The following is a 17,252-nucleotide window of genomic DNA, read 5'->3' on the forward strand; positions in this document are numbered from 1 at the left end:
GCCTTAAAGGAGTGGACCCTTCTCAGCAAGGAACCTCCCGCCCTCGCCCCAAGTCTTGTGTGAAAGTTTACACAAGTGTCACCATTGGTGCCTCCCTCCTTTCTACCTGTGTCTCTGGGGCAGCTCCAACGTCTGCCCTGACTCGGTTTCCCAGTCGGCTTCCCTCGTTGGGCTGCGAGCCTCCCGAGGGTGTGTTCTTGAACACACAGATAATCGAGGGTTGCATTCTCTGCCTGGGGTCGTCGAGCGGGTCCTCCAGGGAGCGCAGCCCAACCCCCTCCATTTCCACTTGCACCTTCCCGGTGTTCTCCTTCCCTCTTCTCCAACTCCTCCGCCCACACCCGCCTTTTTTTTTTTTTTTTTTTTTTTGCTGGAGAGAATTGGGGCCCCTCTCACCCTCCCCCACCACAAACTCCGCCTTCAGAGAACCCCGGAGCTGCTGCGGGCCCTGCGGCTGCTGCTCGGCTCCCTTCCCTTTCTCCACCAGATCTCCTCTGCCATCACTGTGGGCGCTCTCTGGGCATTTCGACTCTTGGCTTCTTCTCTCTCTTTAGCTCGCCACCCGTGTCACCGACCGGGCCGGCGCGTCCCGCCTCCGCTCTGTCGCTTTAAGTGGGTCCCCGCCGCCGCGCCCCTCCCTCACCCCTCCTGGCGCTCGGCGGCTCCTCGCCGCCTCTCCCGCTCCTCCTTTCCCGCTCCTCCTCGCCGCCCGCTCCGCTCCTCTCAGCCTCCGCGGACCCGCAGCCATGGCCGACATCAAGACGGGCATCTTCGCCAAGAACGTCCAGAAGCGACTCAACCGCGCGCAGGAAAAGGTCAGAAGCGGGTGGCGGGGACGCGGCGGGCAGGGCCGAGCCGGCCGGGGCGGGGGTGGGATGTGGGGGAGCGCAGGAGGCCGGGCCGGGGTCGCGGGGACGCCTTGCCCTCCGCCGCAGCCACTGCAGCAAGGCGGCACCCGGCGCTGCGGGGAGCCGGCGGGAAGGCGGGAGCGCCGGGGACGCGCAGCCCCTGTCCCGGGAGGCGCGGTGTTGGCCCGGGTCTCCCGGCTGCCTCGCCGCTCCCCCGCGCGGCTGGCCGCGCTGCCCGCCCTCCTGGGCCGGCGCCCGGCACGAGCTGTGGCAGGTGCGGCGTGTCGCCCGCGGCTCCCGGAGCTGAGCGCATCTTCCTCCCGGCGCCCGCTGGCCGCGCGCCCGCAGGCGGCTGGTGGGGACGCGGCCCGCAGGTCCCGGCGGGAGATTGCGGCGCTGTCCTTCCTCCGGCGGGATTTCCTGGCTACTTGGGTGCAGCAGGAACGAGCGATTTAGCACAGAAGCTACCTCCGAAGAAATATGTTTGGATTAAGAAGGCTGATCGCGAAGAGCCAAGGGCTTTAATACAGTACTGTGCAGTGAATCCCGAAGTTCAAAACCGAGATCTAGATGCACACTTCTTTCTTTCGATTTTTCTTCCTTTTTTTTTTTTTTTTAGGGGTCTCTCTGTATGTGTATCCCTTTTGACGCCAGCGTCCTTCTCTGGAAGGTCAAAAATAAATATGACCTGAACCTAACAGTTCTCTGCATCTTTTTGCACAGAGGAGGGCGTTTTATTGCATGAAAAAAAAATAATCCATGCTGCACGGGTTGGGTTCCCTGGTGTTTCACAAGATTGGTCGCAGTAATTTATTTTTCTCCCCGAGAGGTGGGCACAAATGAACGCCATGTCCAAATCAAGCCCAGCCCCGAGCTGTTGGAGAGGTACAGTAGCAGGCAGTGGGTTTGCCTGGCTTCCCTGCCCACTGCTTGTCGTCAAGACCTTGCCAGCACTGAGGTCTTCATTTGTGTCCTGGGCAAAGGACATTCATATTGTAGATGAAGCATTGTACTTGAAAATGGACACCGGCTAATGAGCCCCGTGGTCCGTGTCACTTGAACTGTGTTCTCTTTCACGTGGAAGTATTTTCCATCCCTGGGATTCTGGATGTTTAGTGGTTTCCTGTTTTACTGGAAGTCAGATTTGCCGCGTTGCCCACTATGAAGGTGAATTTCCCTTTTCAGACTTGGGCTCAGGACGCCCCCCCAGTTCCCATTGACTCCCATGAACTCAGCTGAAGGGGGCACTGATTGCTTTGCCTGTCCGCATGCCCAGAGGCTGGGTGGCTGCCTCTCGTCCCTCACTTCACACATGCGTGCTCTCAATGCAGTAAGAGGATTGTATTTCTTTTAATATCTACCCAAGCTCATCCCGAACTGTGATCCTCCTGTCGCTCCTTTAGCAGCTGAATTAACAAGGCTTCCTGCCCCCTTCTAGTCCCTGGCTACTTGTGCAGAAAGTAGCCATGATCTGCTGGGATCCTGGCCAGGTTTTGTCATCATTTTTCCATACTTCCTTTTACCCACTGGTAGGTATTCCTCCCCACCCTCTCCCTCCTTCCAAGTAAGTACTTGAATTTTAGGTCTGAAGCTTTTCATTGAATCCACTTCCCATCTGTGAGGGAATTTATTGATACAGTCTGCCTTTTGACATATTAAATTATTTCTTAATCTAGGTCACCAGCTGTTAATATGCCAGAAATAACTGAAAAGAAAATGTAATCTGACTTAGCATTCAAACCCTTATGAATTGTTGAAAACTCACTTTTTCATAATGGTGTGTATTATGGTAGCAGTTGTGGTTGGTGGTTAATCAAGGTGGCCTAGGGAAGCCTTGAGCAGGGCTTCAAGTGTCCTATTTCTTCCCTGGGGAAAGCTTCGGATGAAAACTGCCTGTTGTACTTAGTTTAGGGGGTTAAGACACCAAGAGGCTGAGAGTATGAGTTCTGTCCCTGGGTAAGTTCTGAGCCCATGCAGCGCATGGGAAAAGGGCATGTGGGAATCCAGTTAAGGCAGCCCAGTCGATCCCAAACAGAAGCCGCGGGACAATGGAAAGCAGTGTGTTGCTGTTTGGGCTTGATAAGACATCTCCCCCAGTGATTCCTTCTTTTTGCATCTTCGGTCTCCTCTTATCCAGATGCTCCATTGCAACAATGATATGCTACGTATGTTTCTGAGACCCTTTGCTCCTTGTTTCTACCACCACATTTTCTCAAAAGAGTGTCCACTCCCTCGACTTTTCTATCACCTGTACTCCACCTAACAGCTTGCATGCATTTTGGCTCCAAATGCATGACTGAAACTACACTAAGAGGTAATTTATGGCTTTCTATGAATTTAAGGTACATTTTTTCTTATTGAAAGTCTGTAAAGGTTCATTGGAGAAAGAATGAAATACATATATAGGGGGAAAAAAAACCCCACCAACAAATTAGGACACATAAATTCTACCACCCAGAGATTTCACAGTCATTTGATATGTATCCCAGTACATTTGTTTCCTTACGTATGTGTATATATTTATACAACTAAAACAGGTGCATCCTATATGGTTTTGTAACTTGTTTATTTCATTTAATAATCATGAACGTTCTTCAATAGATGTACATATTTTCCATCACTATTATAAGTGACTGAACAGTATTGGAATGAGTTATAATGAGTTATAATGGACCTGCTTGTTTTTGGACACTCCGTTTCCAGTGTTTTCGAATATAAATACAATCAGTGAGAAAACTTATAGGGAAAATGTTCCCACACACTCTTAAGTATCTCCTTAGATGAATTCCTAGGAGAAGAATTATGGTGTCAAAGGTGTGCTTCTTTTTATCATAGCTAGATTGCCTTTCAGAAAGGTTGTGTCAGTTTACATTCTCACTAGCAGTCCATGGGACGTTTGCCAACACCAGATAATAAAATTTAAAGCACTCTTTAAATTTAACATCGGAAAAAATTAGTTCCTGCTTATTTCATGTTTGATTTTTAAAACCCGAACATGAGTTTCTTGCGTTCTTGTTTTGTTTCATTTGTGAATGGTGTGTTTATATTTGTGCCCATTTTGTGTAGCATCTCCATCTTGTTATTTGTAAGGGCAGAAACTTTATCAATCCAAGCATTATTTCTTCCTTTTCTATTTTTAATTTTTTGAGGATTTTTTTTCTGTTATAGAGCACATTTATGTTTATATTATGTGTATGTTTTATATATTTGCTTAAATCTATCGATTGATTTTGCATGGTTTCTCTTTTGGCTGTTGAATTAGGATCTTGCCACTTGTAAGTATCAGAAAACTCAATTCAAACTGGCTTAAGGAAAGAAGAGGATTTAATTAAAAGTAAAAATATGGTTCTTGCACACATAAATTTAAATGAGATTTTAATGAATATATGTTTGTATTAAGCTATGAACATATATATGTATATATAAAATATATGTACATATGTGTGTGTGTTACATGTTAACTCATTTGATTCTGTGAGGTTGGTACCATTACTATTCCTATTTTATAGATTAGGAAGAGGTCAAGTGACAGGCCCAAGGTCACACAGTAGGCAGTAAAGCTGAAGTTTGAAGCCACGCAGTCCAATACTTCCTCCTTACACGGTACTGCCTCTTATAATTATGAAAACGGCAGGGGAAGACAGACTTCAGACCTGCATGGAACCAGGGCTCAACCACAGGCATCAGGGCTCAGGTGTCTTTTCCTCATCTCTCATCTCTGCTGTCCATCCTGTCAGCCCCATTCTTGGGCACCTTCTTCTCTTTTGGTGGCAAGATGGCTGCCAGCCCCTCTAGGCTAGGCCACATTTACAGAGAACTCCTCAGTATAGCCCTCATCGGCCCAAATTTGGGCTTGTGCCTATCCCTGGAAAAGAAAATATATCTCTGGCCAAGGGCCAGGGCCATGGGTTGGATTGGGCCTGAGTCACAGGCTACTACGGAAGCTGGGGTGGAGAAATTTCCCCTAGACCATCTGTACTGCTGGTAGAGGAGGGAGAATCAGAGTACAGAAAAGGGAATGGGCACTGCGCTGGCAAAATGAAAGGTATCCACCACGGTGCACTTCAGAGGCCTTCTCTGCCCCGTGGTTGTGTAAATAATCACATAGCTAATAGCTTATAACTTAATATTCACTTAAAAATTTCCCATCAAGTTAATATATGCACAATTTAAAAAAATCAAATATTAGTAAAAGACTTATTATGAAAAATAGCAGTCCCCTGTCTCTCCTTTCCTCAACGGCGGGTCTTGTTTCCCCAGAGGCAGCTATTACTAATCACAAATAAGCTTAAGATAGGAAAGAATCTATCCTTTCTTATTTGGTGAAAACCGGTAAAGACTTAGCTCTCTTACATTCATCCTTCTACTTCCATATCCCCTAATAATAGAGCAAAAATTGTTCATTGCTGAGGATTATATTTTTAAAAAGTTAAAGTATAGAAAAAGAATAGATACGTGAATATGTGTAACGGAATAACTCTGCTGTACACCTGAAACACAGCATTGTTAATCAACAATACTCCAAAATAAAATAAAAAATTTAAAAAAAGCTTACTTGATAACATCAGAAAAAGTATAATGTTTGTTGACTAAAGTATACAAATCTTAATATTCAGCTCAGTGGATTTTTATGTGTATGGATTTCCATATAGCTACCACCCAGATCAAGTTATAGAACATTTCTATTATAAACCAGATATCTGTCATCCCTCATGTCTCTTTTGTTCTTTGTCTTGTTTATGTTCATACCTTTTTAATTCCTTTACCATCATTTCCCTGATGAACATCTTTTCTTGTATAATGCTTGTTGGTTATTTTGGTATCTTCTTTTGCAAAGTGTCTGTTAAAGTTTTTTGCCTATGTGTTTTATTTGGGTTGCTTGTCGTTTTCTTCTTGGTATGTAGTTCTTTTTATATTCAGGATATGAATCCTTTGTCAGATAGACAATTTGCAAATATTTCGTCCTAGAAGGTGGCTTGCCTTTTTACTTTCTTAATGGTGCCCTTTGTGTGTGTTTAAAATTTTAATGAAGTCTTATCTGAAGATTAGGTTTTCCATACAGCTTTTTGTTTTCCTAGAGTTAATAATAGCCTTTATTTCTGTTTGCTTATTTTTTTATGAACTATTTAGAATTGTTTGTTCCTGCTTCATCAGCTCTGTCAGATGCCTGTCAATATCATTATCAAAGGTTCAATATATCAGGTAATGCAATTATATTCTCCAGTGAGCGACACCACCCACAACTCCCCTCTGTTTGGAGCCTCTGCCCTTTTGCTGTAATCTGGGCTGACTTTTTTTTCTAAGCCTGCTACATAGCTGTCATCCTGGGTCTTTCCTTGCCAATGTTGGGGTCGAGGAAGGGACTTGAAGGCAAATGTAATGACTGTCCCCCATTGTCATTGTTGTTCTTTATCCTCACTTTCTGTAGTACTTGGTAGAACCAGGTTTGAAGCCGGAATGTGTTTGAGTGTGTGACAGTGCAGTGAGAACTGGCTGCTTTTTCATTGGTTGCCTGTACAGGCACTTTTAAAAAGTAGCTTTCTCTATTCTGCTGAATTGTTTCCATTCTTTTATCTACTTTTCTGCTTCTGTAAAATGTATTGAACTCATCCACTAGTAGTGCCTCCCCTCTTTTTATCCATGTATGTTCATACCTTTTTATTCCTTTGCTGTTGTTTTTTGTTGGGTTTTGGGAGGAGACAGATATAAACACATATAGTCAGTCTGCCTGTTTATCCAGAGGCCTTTTTTACTTAAATATTTTATCCCTTTGGGATTTTTTTGTCCATCTTTGTTCATTTGTGAAATCCAGTGACATTTATTTGGTCTTAACCCTCCTTGACCTCTATGCAATATTTAAATTGGTGGAGCACTTTAAACATTTTTTAAGATTTAAACATTTTTTTTTTCTCCTCCCTTTTTTGTGGTACGCGGGCCTCTCACCGCTGTGGCCTCTCCCGTTGCAGAGCACAGGCTCCAGACGCGCAGGCTCAGCGGCCATGGCTCACGGGCCCAGCCGCTCCGCGGCATGTGGGATCTTCCTGGACCAGGGCACGAACCCGTGTCCCCTGCATCGGAAGGCGGACTCTCAACCACTGCGCCACCAGGGAAGCCCTAAACATTTTTTTTTTTAATGTGACTCTAGTGAGCAGGGAAGCCTTTGGTATAATACTAGCCTTTTTCAGCATTAGATTAGATAAGAGAGTTATGCTATTTAAACTCTAAAGACATGTCTAAAGACATGCACTGTTTGATATTCTTTGTGCCAGTTTATCTGCCCTGAGTAATTATTGTAAAATAATAGGTGCGATTTTTTTCTTGCATTATAACTTCCCAAGTAAATTGTAGGTGCTTGAGGACAAGGACCTAATGTCTTGTGAATTGTATGTACTCGGTGATGATGTATTATTTGACTTTGTATGTTCTTGCTAGTTTACTTCCCAACCCTGCAGACACATTGTCCAAAAGCATCCTTCCACATTATTCTTTCTCTCTGACTTCTGTGAAATTATCATAAAGGTGTCACTGTGTATCACTGTCATTTGAATTGTCATTTTGTGGAGGTAGTATATCAAATAAAATTAACCTTATGAGTTCTGAGGATGGTGGGAACTCCATCAATGTTAGGTTGAACTGTACTAAATTGTTATTTTTGTAAGTCAAACAGTGAAATATTGGTAAAGTCCTGTGGTTCAGCCCCACGCTGATTGTGTGATGTGGCAAGAAAAAGAGTGTAGTCTCCTTCTATGCCTAATTGTGTGACATTTGTGGGTTTTTTAAAAAAAATTGTTGCCTTGCTGGTGCCCACATCTTGGTTTGTTCTCAAAGGGAGACACGTGGATGGTGTTTGTGTGTGCATGTGCTGATGTGTACGTGCCTGTGTTTATTTATTTATGCAGATTGAATGGGAGAAGGAATACCCTGCTCTGACCAGGAGACACTTTCCATGGATCCCAGTGCCTTGTCTGTGGAAGAGTAGCTTGTATGACCATGTTTACATTTGAGGACACTTTGGAGACTGAGTCTCTGAGACACATCCAGGGTTTCCCCTTTTAAGATCATCAGAAGACTTTGTTGTCCGCTTCTACATTGTACAAGCTTATACCTTCTCATCTACTAAGATAATTTTCTCTGGCTGTATTAGGAACTGACAAAACTAAAAATAATTCTGAGGACATTCTTGACAGTAAAGTTCTTTCTTCATTTTTTTTTTTACACATAAACATGCATATACCCATGCATCCTTCTTTCTCCAGGAATAGGGAATTAGAACTGTAGGGATTGAGATTTTAGTATTAGTAAGAGTTATCATTATCCTTTACAACATAGCATATTGTGTGTGCGTGTGTGTTCCATAAATCATACTTTAAAAGTCAGCTTGTCTATGGACCGATACAACTTAAAATACCTGAAACACTTGTGTAAATAATATGGTCCACTTTACTAGAGGTATAAAATTAGGTCCCATTTAAAAAAATACTCTAATTAAATGGTTTCAACATCGAATCCAGTGTATCATGAGAATCTCTTACTCCTCCCTGGGGTCCCCGTCTTGTGATAAGTTCAGAAATCCTATGGGGAGGGTCCCTTCTCTAAAGAAGTCTGTGGTTTTTACTGTGGCCTTATGGAAAAGGGTTCTAAAAGGGAGTCCAGCATTCAGATGTCACTCTTGTTCCCCAGGGTGAGCACTGCAGTGTGTCAGGAACATGGTGTCCCCACTGATGAGTCTCACAGTGAGGGCAGGGCCAGGAAGCCTTTCTCTCTGGGATTATACTCAACTATGGCCACTGTGTCACAGAATGCCTGAGCTCCAAATATGTGAGCTCTTTATCAGTGGGCTTATTATTTCCAAATATACTTTCACATATACACACAGCTTCTCGCTCCAAGATTTCCCATCATGCCAGGGTTTCTAAGTTAGGAAATTCATTATCAGCAAACACTGATTATCCCTTCCATTCTATGCCACTCCACTCTGTTCTGTTTTTAATAACATGCTAAGGGGACACACTAAACGGATTTCCAGCCTGCAGTTTGGGAATACTACCTTAGAGGACCTCCAGCATCCTTTCTTGTAAGCTGACTTTCTTTTGGGCCATCGGTCCATTTAAGGGTGTGTGTGTGTGTGTGTGTGTGTGTGTGTGTGTGTGTGATTAAGTTTCAAAAAAATGTTGTGAAGCACTTTGTGAGGGGATGAGTCGAGAAGGCAAAGAGTATTTAAAAAAATATGTTCTGACTTTTTAAGGTCTGGGAATTTCCACTTGACTCTTCAAACACAATTTTTAATTTTTCTAGCCACTTAAATTAGGGGCTGTCTGAGTAGAACTCCCGAGGAAATAACTGAGCCTGTGGGCTTGTATGAACGGATAACAGATATAAAGATTTCTTATGTTGCAGATATAATTTTCCAGATATTCTCTATAATGGCTAACATTTACATAATGAAGCTCCCATCATCACAGAGTTTGAGGAATTCACTGATGAACATATATGATAAGACTACATACACAGCATTGTGCAAAATTAACGTTTCCTGAGAACACATCCACAGGCCAACTTTTAATAAGTGAAGCTGAAACTTCATTCTTACCAATTCAAAGTAAGTTTAAATTTAAGTGTAGTGCTTTAGTAGATATATTTCCTGAATATATATTGAGTAAATCTCTTATTAGGAATAATGTTGGATAAAGCCATGAAAAAGATCTTAGTTTTGAAATATTTGCTATGCATAATATACTTATATATAAATTTTGATTACCCTGAAGCTACTTAGATGTACGAAAATCAGAAAACCATGATTTTGGTCATTTTCATCTTATTCTCATATAGTTCTTTAGTTGGAAGTTTAGTTCATAAGTGGGAAGAACCTGAAAAAATATATATATATGTGTACATATATATATGTACACACACACATATATACACATTTTTTCTATCTTAAAGTGCCTATAATGATTTAATAAAATACACATGGACGTATGAATAAATGTACTTTTGTTATGGCACCTGACACTTGTTGAGTAAAAGGATGCTAAATTTACATATTCTAATAGTTAATATATTCGATTGTGAAATCAACCTGGTAAAATTCAGTTATTCATTTAGAATCATTTACTAAGAATCTAAAAGACACATGCACCCAACGTTCATTGCAGCACTATTTACAACAGCCAGGACATGGAACCAACCTAAATGTCCATTAACAGAGGAATAGATACAGAAGATGTGGTACATATGTTCAATGGAATATTACTCAGCCATAGAAAATGAAATAATGCCATTTGCAGCAACATGGATGGACCTAGAGGTTGTCATACTGAGTGAAGTAAGTCAGAGAAAGACAAATACCATATTATATCACTTATATGTGGAATGTAAAAATATGGTACAAATGAACTTCTTTACAAAACAAATAGAGTCACAGATGTAGAAAACAAACTTATGGTTACCGGGGGGGGGGAGAGATAAATTGGGAGATTGGGATTGACATGTACACATTATTATATATAAAATAGATAACTAATAAGGACCTACTCTATAGCCCAGGGAACTCTACTCAATACTCTGTAATGACCTATGTGGGAAAATAATCTAAAAAAAGAGTGGATATATGTATATGTATAATTGATTCATTTTGCTGAACGCCTGGAATTAACACAACATTGTGAATCAACTATACTCCAATAAAAATTAAAAAAAAAAAAGAATCTAAGGCCCAAAAGGCACTTGCTAGGCACTTGTAATATAGCATTCAACAAAGACCAGCAGGAGGTGGTAGAGAGAGAAATCTTTGAATATACTAATAACCAAATCGTTATTAATGAAAAATCATAATTAAAAATTCTGTGAGGAGAAAAAAAACATTTGTAAATGTAACTAGGGAACTGACCTAGAGTGAGAGGATTGCATATACCTATCTGAAGCAGGTAGATTTTAAGCTAAGATCCTAAGGATGAGTTGTAGCTGTCCAGGCAAGGGGAGTAGGTTAAGAGCGTGGGGATTTTAGGAGTCAGTAAGCATTCTAAACATCATACTCTTCGCCCTTATTCAACTAACTAAGATAAAACTAAGAGCTGTAAAAAAAAAAAAAAGAAAAGAGCTGTAGAATATACAAGAGATAACGAGAATCAACTGTTAGCGTTGGCTTTATAAATGATCTCTTCTACCATTTGCATTGCATATTTATCAAAGTGGCAAAGTGGACCCTAACTGGGATGGTCCTTCTGTAGTCGCAGTCCCTCTTTTGTGTGATCAGGTTTTTACTCTCACATGTTGAAGGGTCCTTCTATGTCCGAGTTCCCCCTTGATACAGAGGCAGGACACTGGTTCCGAGCTGACTTGCCCCCTGAATTATCTGTCATACAAAGATCCCTTTGTATAACAGCAGTAAACTCCAGCCCAATCTGCTTTTATGGATTTTTAAGGTCTCTTATCGTAAACCATCAGAAACGCAAAATAAATATGAAAGCCCTTATAAAATTCTTAAATGCCACACATCTGGAAACATTGGTTTGTCTTTAAAAGGTTTGAATGCATTTGGATTCCCAACTTTTAATGAGAGAGAGAGAGAAGAGAGAGAACACACATGGTTAAGGCTGGCAGCAACTTGACTTAATTATGTTGTAGACATTGACTAGATTATTTTGCAGGCTGTGGTCTTGAATTGAGGAATAATCTGAGATGATTTGCAGCTTGGGAAGAATCTTAAATTTGGAAGAGAATCTTTTGTAGCAGGCAGTCTCTTCCTCTACCTAGTGATGTTTGCTAACAGTTGAGTAGCATAGATGGCCCAAGCCTTGGAAGGATCTCCCATTTTGTGGTAGCACAGCCTAGAACAGTGTGATGATACCTTTCACATGCCCTGTTATTCCTCAATATTTGAGGCATCTGTACAAGAAATCCTGCCTCTTTAACCTACGTGTTTCTATAGCAAAAAATCAACTTCCAACCTGCTCCCTGTTCAGTGGGTTCTTCTCCGAGTCTCTAGGAAAACGATTGTCCAGATTTTTCTTCCCACCCCTCTAGGAAATGCATGTGACCATGGGGACCACTAGCATTATGAAACATGGTCAGCAGAGGGTTCTCCTGGGTACCTGTATTGGCCTGTGGTTGCTCCTGTTAAGCATAGGGAGTGAATCTAGAAATCAGGTACCTCCAGGGTAGTGTTTTCTCAATAGTCAGGAACATTTGGGGAGTGGGTGAGTTAAGAATGCAGATTCCTGGGCCTATTTTAAAACTTACCAGAATCTCTTATTAAGACTTGGGAATATGCATTTTAATAAATTCCTCTGGTAATTCAAAGGTTTAATGAATCTGCAAAGCACACTGCTTTAGAGAAGGGCATTTGGTTGAAATTCTGTGGTGGGTATGAGCTCCTAGGTCCACTCCAGGGTTATAATTTGGAGAGTAAGGCTTCCTTCCACCCAGTGACTATAAATTTATCTCCAAAGTAGTAGAGAGAAGAAGGTGAAAAGCAGTGCCCTATTCTATGCTTAAAAATATCCTTATGCTTAACGTAGCCTACCTAGATTTCAAAGGAATCAGTTTTGTGGAGGCCAAATTGGAGATGTTTCATCAAGGGCCAAATGTCTTCCTTATGAGGAGTGTTGTATAGCATAGAAGATCGGAGTCTGTGAAATCTGGTTCTGTAACAACCATTATAATTTTAGAATAATGCTGGCTAATGCATCAGTCACAAAATGTAGAAATATTTGTCTCAAAAAACTGCTGTGTATTTTTGGTGGGTGACAGAAGGAGATGGGCGAGTTTGGGAGATATGTTTATAATTACATTGATTTTTGTATGTTTTACGGTAGAGTGAATAGTAATGAGATTGCTTAATGTGCCTAGTAGAGATTGTGGTCAAAACTCAGAGGACGGTTTTGGTCTCTTGTGGAAGAAGCCCCATTTGATAGGACCTGGATTATTAGATTCTAAGTTTAATTTTTCTTAAGGTATTTGTTGAGAACTTGGGTCTTTATTCTTAATGGATATTGTTTTACACTTTTCATTTCTTGTGATGTTTTTGTCTGTTTTTTGTATCTGAGTAATAATCGCCTCAAACAATGAATTGGGAAGTGACCCATCTCCTATTTTTTGGAAGAGTTTGTGAAGAATTGGTGTTAGTTCTTCTCTTAATATTGGTAAAATTCATCAGTGAAGCAATCTAGGCTTGGGTTTTTTATTTGTGGGAAGTTTTTTGATTGCTAATCAAATCTCTTAACTTGTTTAGGTCCACACAGATTCTCTGTGTCTTTTTGAGTCAGTTTTTGTAGATTGTGTCTTTCTAGAAATTTTCTGTTTCATCTAGTTTATTGATTTAATTTGTTGGCATATACTTGTTCATAGTGTTCCTTTATGTAGTAGTATTCCTTTTTATTTCTATAAGGTTGGTAGTAATGTCACCTGTTTCATTCCTGATTTTAATAATTTCAGTCCTCTCTATTTCTTGGTCAGTCTAGCTAAAGTCTTGTCACTTTTGTTAATCTCTTCAAAGAACCAATTTTTTGTTTCATTGGTTTTCTCTTGCATTAGCTGCATTCCATAAGAGTTGGTATGTTGGGTTTTCATTTATCTAATATATATTACAGTTTCCCTTTGATTTCTTTTTTTATCAGTTGGGTATTTAGGAGTGTGTTGTTTTGTTTGCACAGGTTTATTAATTTTCAAAATTTCCCGTGTTAATGATTTCTAATTTCATTCAATTGTAGTTGGATAACATGCTTTATGTGATTTCAGTCCTTTAAACTTATTGCGGAATGGAGGGTGGGGGAATTGGGTGAATGTGGTCAAAGGTACAAACTTCCAGTTGTAAGATAAATAAGTTATGGGGATGTCATGTACAGTATGCTGACTATAGTTAACAAGACTGTACTCTATATTTGAAACTTGCTAAGAGAGTGGATCTTAAAAGTCCTCAAAACAAGAAAAAAATATTTATGTGACACGATGAATGTTAACTAAACTTATTGTGGTAATCATTTTGAAGTACAGATCTTCCTTGACATATGATGGGGTTAAGTCCTGATAAAGCCATCATAAGTTAAAAATACCCTAAGTTGAAAAAATGTATTAAATACACCTAACCTACCAAACATCATAGCTTAGCCTAGGCTACTTTTTTTTTTTTTTTTTTTTTTTTGCAGTACGCCGGCCTCTCACTGTTGTGGCCTCTCCCGTTGCGGAGCACAGGCTCCGGACGCGCAGGCTCAGCGGCCATGGCTCAGGGGCCCAGCCGCTCCGCAGCATGTGGGATCCTCCCGGACCGGGGCACGAACCCGTGTCCCCTGCATTGGCAGGCGGACTCTCAACCACTGTGCCACCAGGGAAGCCCAGCCTAGGCTACTTTAAACATGCTCAGAACACTTACATTAGCCCACAGTTGGGCAACATCACCTAATGTAAAGCCTATTTTATCATAAAGTGTCGAATATCTCATGTAATTTTTGAGTACTGTACTGGAAGTGAAAAATGGGAGGGTTGTCTGGGTACAGAGTGCTTGTAAGTGTATTGGTTGTTCACCCTCATGATCACATGCCTGGCTGGGTGCTGTACTCACTGCCGCTGCCCAGCATCACGAGAGAGTATAGGCATACCTTGTTTTATTGTGCTTCGCTTTACTGCACTTCCCGTATAATGTATTTTCTGCAGATTGAAGGTTTGTGGCAATCTTACATCAAGCAAATCTATTGGCACCATTTTCCCAACAGCATTTGCTCTTCATGTCTCTGTGTCACATTTTGGTAATTCTTGCAATAGTTCAAACTCTCTACCAGGAAAAAGATTATGCCTAGCTGATGGCTCAGATGATGGTTAGCATTTTTCAGCAATAAAGTTTTTTTTTATTTTTTAAATTTATTTTTTATTTTATTTGGCTGTGCTGTGTGGCTTGTGGGATCTTAGTTCCCCGACCAGGGATTGAACACCGGGCCCTTGGCAGTGAAAGTGTGGAGTCCTAACCACTGGACCTCCAGGGAATTCCCAATAAAGGATTTTAAAATTAAGGTATGTACATAGTTTTTTTAGACACATGCTGTTGATCACTTAATAGGCTACAGTATAGTGTAAATATAACTTTTTGTTTGTTTTTGTTTTGCGGTACGCTGGCCTCTCACTGTTGTGGCCTCTCCCGTTGCGGAGCACAGGCTCTGGACGTGCAGGCTCAGCGGCCATGGCTCACGGGCCCAGCCGCTCTGCGGCATGTGGGATCTTCCTGGACCGGGGCACGAACCCGTGTCCCCTGCATCGGCAGGCGGACTCTCAACCACTATGCCACCAGGGAAGCCCCTCATCACACGTTTAAAACAATTTTTTTTTTAATTGATGTATAGTTGATTTACAATGTTGTGGTAGCTTCAGGTGTACAGCACAAAAATTCATATATATATGTGTGTGTGTGTGTGTGTGTGTATATATATATATATATATATACACACACACACACACACACACATATATATACTCGTTTTCAGATTCTTTTCCCTTATAGGTTATTACAAAATATTGAGTATAGCTCCCTGTGCTCTACAGTAGGTCCTTGTTGGTTATCTATTTTATATACAGTAGTGTGTATATGTTAATCCCAAACTCTTAATTTATATAAACAAATTCTTATAAAAAGAATCTGTTATTTAGGGCTAATAACATTTCTTACATGAATGTAGTCACTGTAGCCTACCTTTTCCCAGTTGCCCATCCCATAGTAACTAGAGATCTGTATGTAGAGATGGCCCAGGCAAACGAAGAGGGAGTCTTTATTAGAGGTGACCAGGGAGACACCTACATTTATCTCCAGAGTGCATTAGATGAGATCCTGTAGAGTTTGGGTATAGAGCAACCTGTTTGGAGTAACATAGTAACATTGCTGACCCTCCTCTCATCACTAAAGACTCTGTTTCCTCAAACTGAAATTGACAGATGCACATATCTGTGTGCGTTATGTGTGTGTGTGTGTGTGTGTGTGCATGTGTATTTTGGGGAAGCTTTTAGAGTGAGGTATGACATGCATGTATTAACTTGCAAAAAATCTTAGGTGTACAGCTTGACAAAATTTTACAAATATACATGTATAACATATAATCTGTGTTACTGACACTCCGATGAAGTGAAGAGCGTTTCTGGAACCCAGTAGACTCCTTCAGACTTCTTCCAAGTTAATATTTCCTCTCTTCTGTTCACTTCTTCCTACCAGGTAGCCGCTATTCTGATTCTACTCCCATAGGTTAGTTTCACCTGTTCTTTAAATTTGTATAAACAGAGTCATACAGTGTGCGCTCTTTTGAATCTTACTTCTTTCACTCATCCCAGTATGTATGAGAGTGATCCCCGTTGCTGTGTATAGGAGTTCATTCCTTTCTTTCATGAATAGTATTACCCTGTACAATCTCCCACGATTTATTTATCCATCCTCCAGTTGATAGGCATTTGGCTTGTTTCTGGTCTTTGGCTGTTATGAATACAGCTGCTGTGCACATTCCTTATACATGTCTTCCAGTGAACAAAACCCACTCATTTCTTTTGGGTTAATACCTCGGAATACAATTTCTGATTCTTTAGGGTAAGCATTATCTAGCTTTAGGAGAAAGGGCTAAAGAGTCTTCCAAAGTGATATATCAAATTTACACTCCCATCAGCAAGTGTGAGAGTTTAGAGAGTCTTCCAAAGTGATATATCAAATTTACACTCCCATCAGCAAGTGTGTGATAAGTTTGGTGTTGCAAACTGAGTTGTATTTGTCCCGTGCTGTATCAGCATAAGACTCCTTGTTTAATGAACAAATGACGTGATGTATTTTACACAGAATCATAGGAACATTCCTCTCTCAAGAACCCGTCAATATATTGTGTTTAAACTCGGGGAGTGGTGACCATTACACTACCACTCACATGTGCAGAGGAAGGGTACAGCTGGCGCCTGTGTGCATGGGGCGAGGGGTAGGAGGATTGTGGTGCAAAGAGTCTCAGGGTGGCAAGGGTTCTTTGATGTGCTGTATTCTACCTCCTGTCTTCTGGGATCAGGGTCTCTGGTCCACACCGGTGGCTTTCTCTGCAGGTGTATGTGGTTTAGTAAGTTAGGGTCTGAGCGCCTCTGGGCTTAAGCAAGGCTCAGTGGCATGGCGTGCTGCAACTGACTCAGCCCCACCTTGGCTTCTTCTGGCCCTGTTTGTTCTTCTGCCATTTGGCTAGACTGACGCTGGGCTCTGGTCCCCAGCCCTTCTACAGAGCCGCGTGTCTACTGCCTCAGTAGCCACATCCCTCTTCCAAACTGGCGGGTTTCTTGGCCAAACTTCCTAGTAACTGTGTGTTCACCACATGAGTGTCAAGGCATTGAGGAATCTAAACTTGAGGCTCCCCTTGACCTGGTTACCTAGCGCAGCCACAGAGATGTAGGTGTGCCCAAGGTTGG

The 17,252-nt window shown here is 41.5% G+C and overlaps 1 protein-coding gene across 3 annotated transcripts in view; it reads left to right on the forward strand.

Annotated features, from left to right (window-relative positions):
- Positions 1-644: 644 nt before the first annotated feature.
- Positions 645-17,252, forward strand: part of AMPH (amphiphysin) — a gene marked incomplete at its 3' end in the record, with an annotated part of 190,513 nt that continues 173,905 nt past the window's right edge. For all 3 annotated transcript variants that reach the window (XM_082846729.1, XM_082846730.1, XM_082846731.1), the window contains exon 1: positions 645-815. In XM_082846729.1, coding sequence (XP_082702855.1) covers positions 747-815 — 69 coding nt within the window. In that variant the 5' untranslated portion in view covers positions 645-746. The remainder of the gene's footprint in view (positions 816-17,252) is intronic.

The sequence above is a fragment of the Leucopleurus acutus genome (genome assembly GCF_964270905.1).
Source record: "Leucopleurus acutus genome assembly, chromosome: 9".
Classification (NCBI taxonomy): Eukaryota; Metazoa; Chordata; class Mammalia; order Artiodactyla; family Delphinidae; genus Leucopleurus; species Leucopleurus acutus.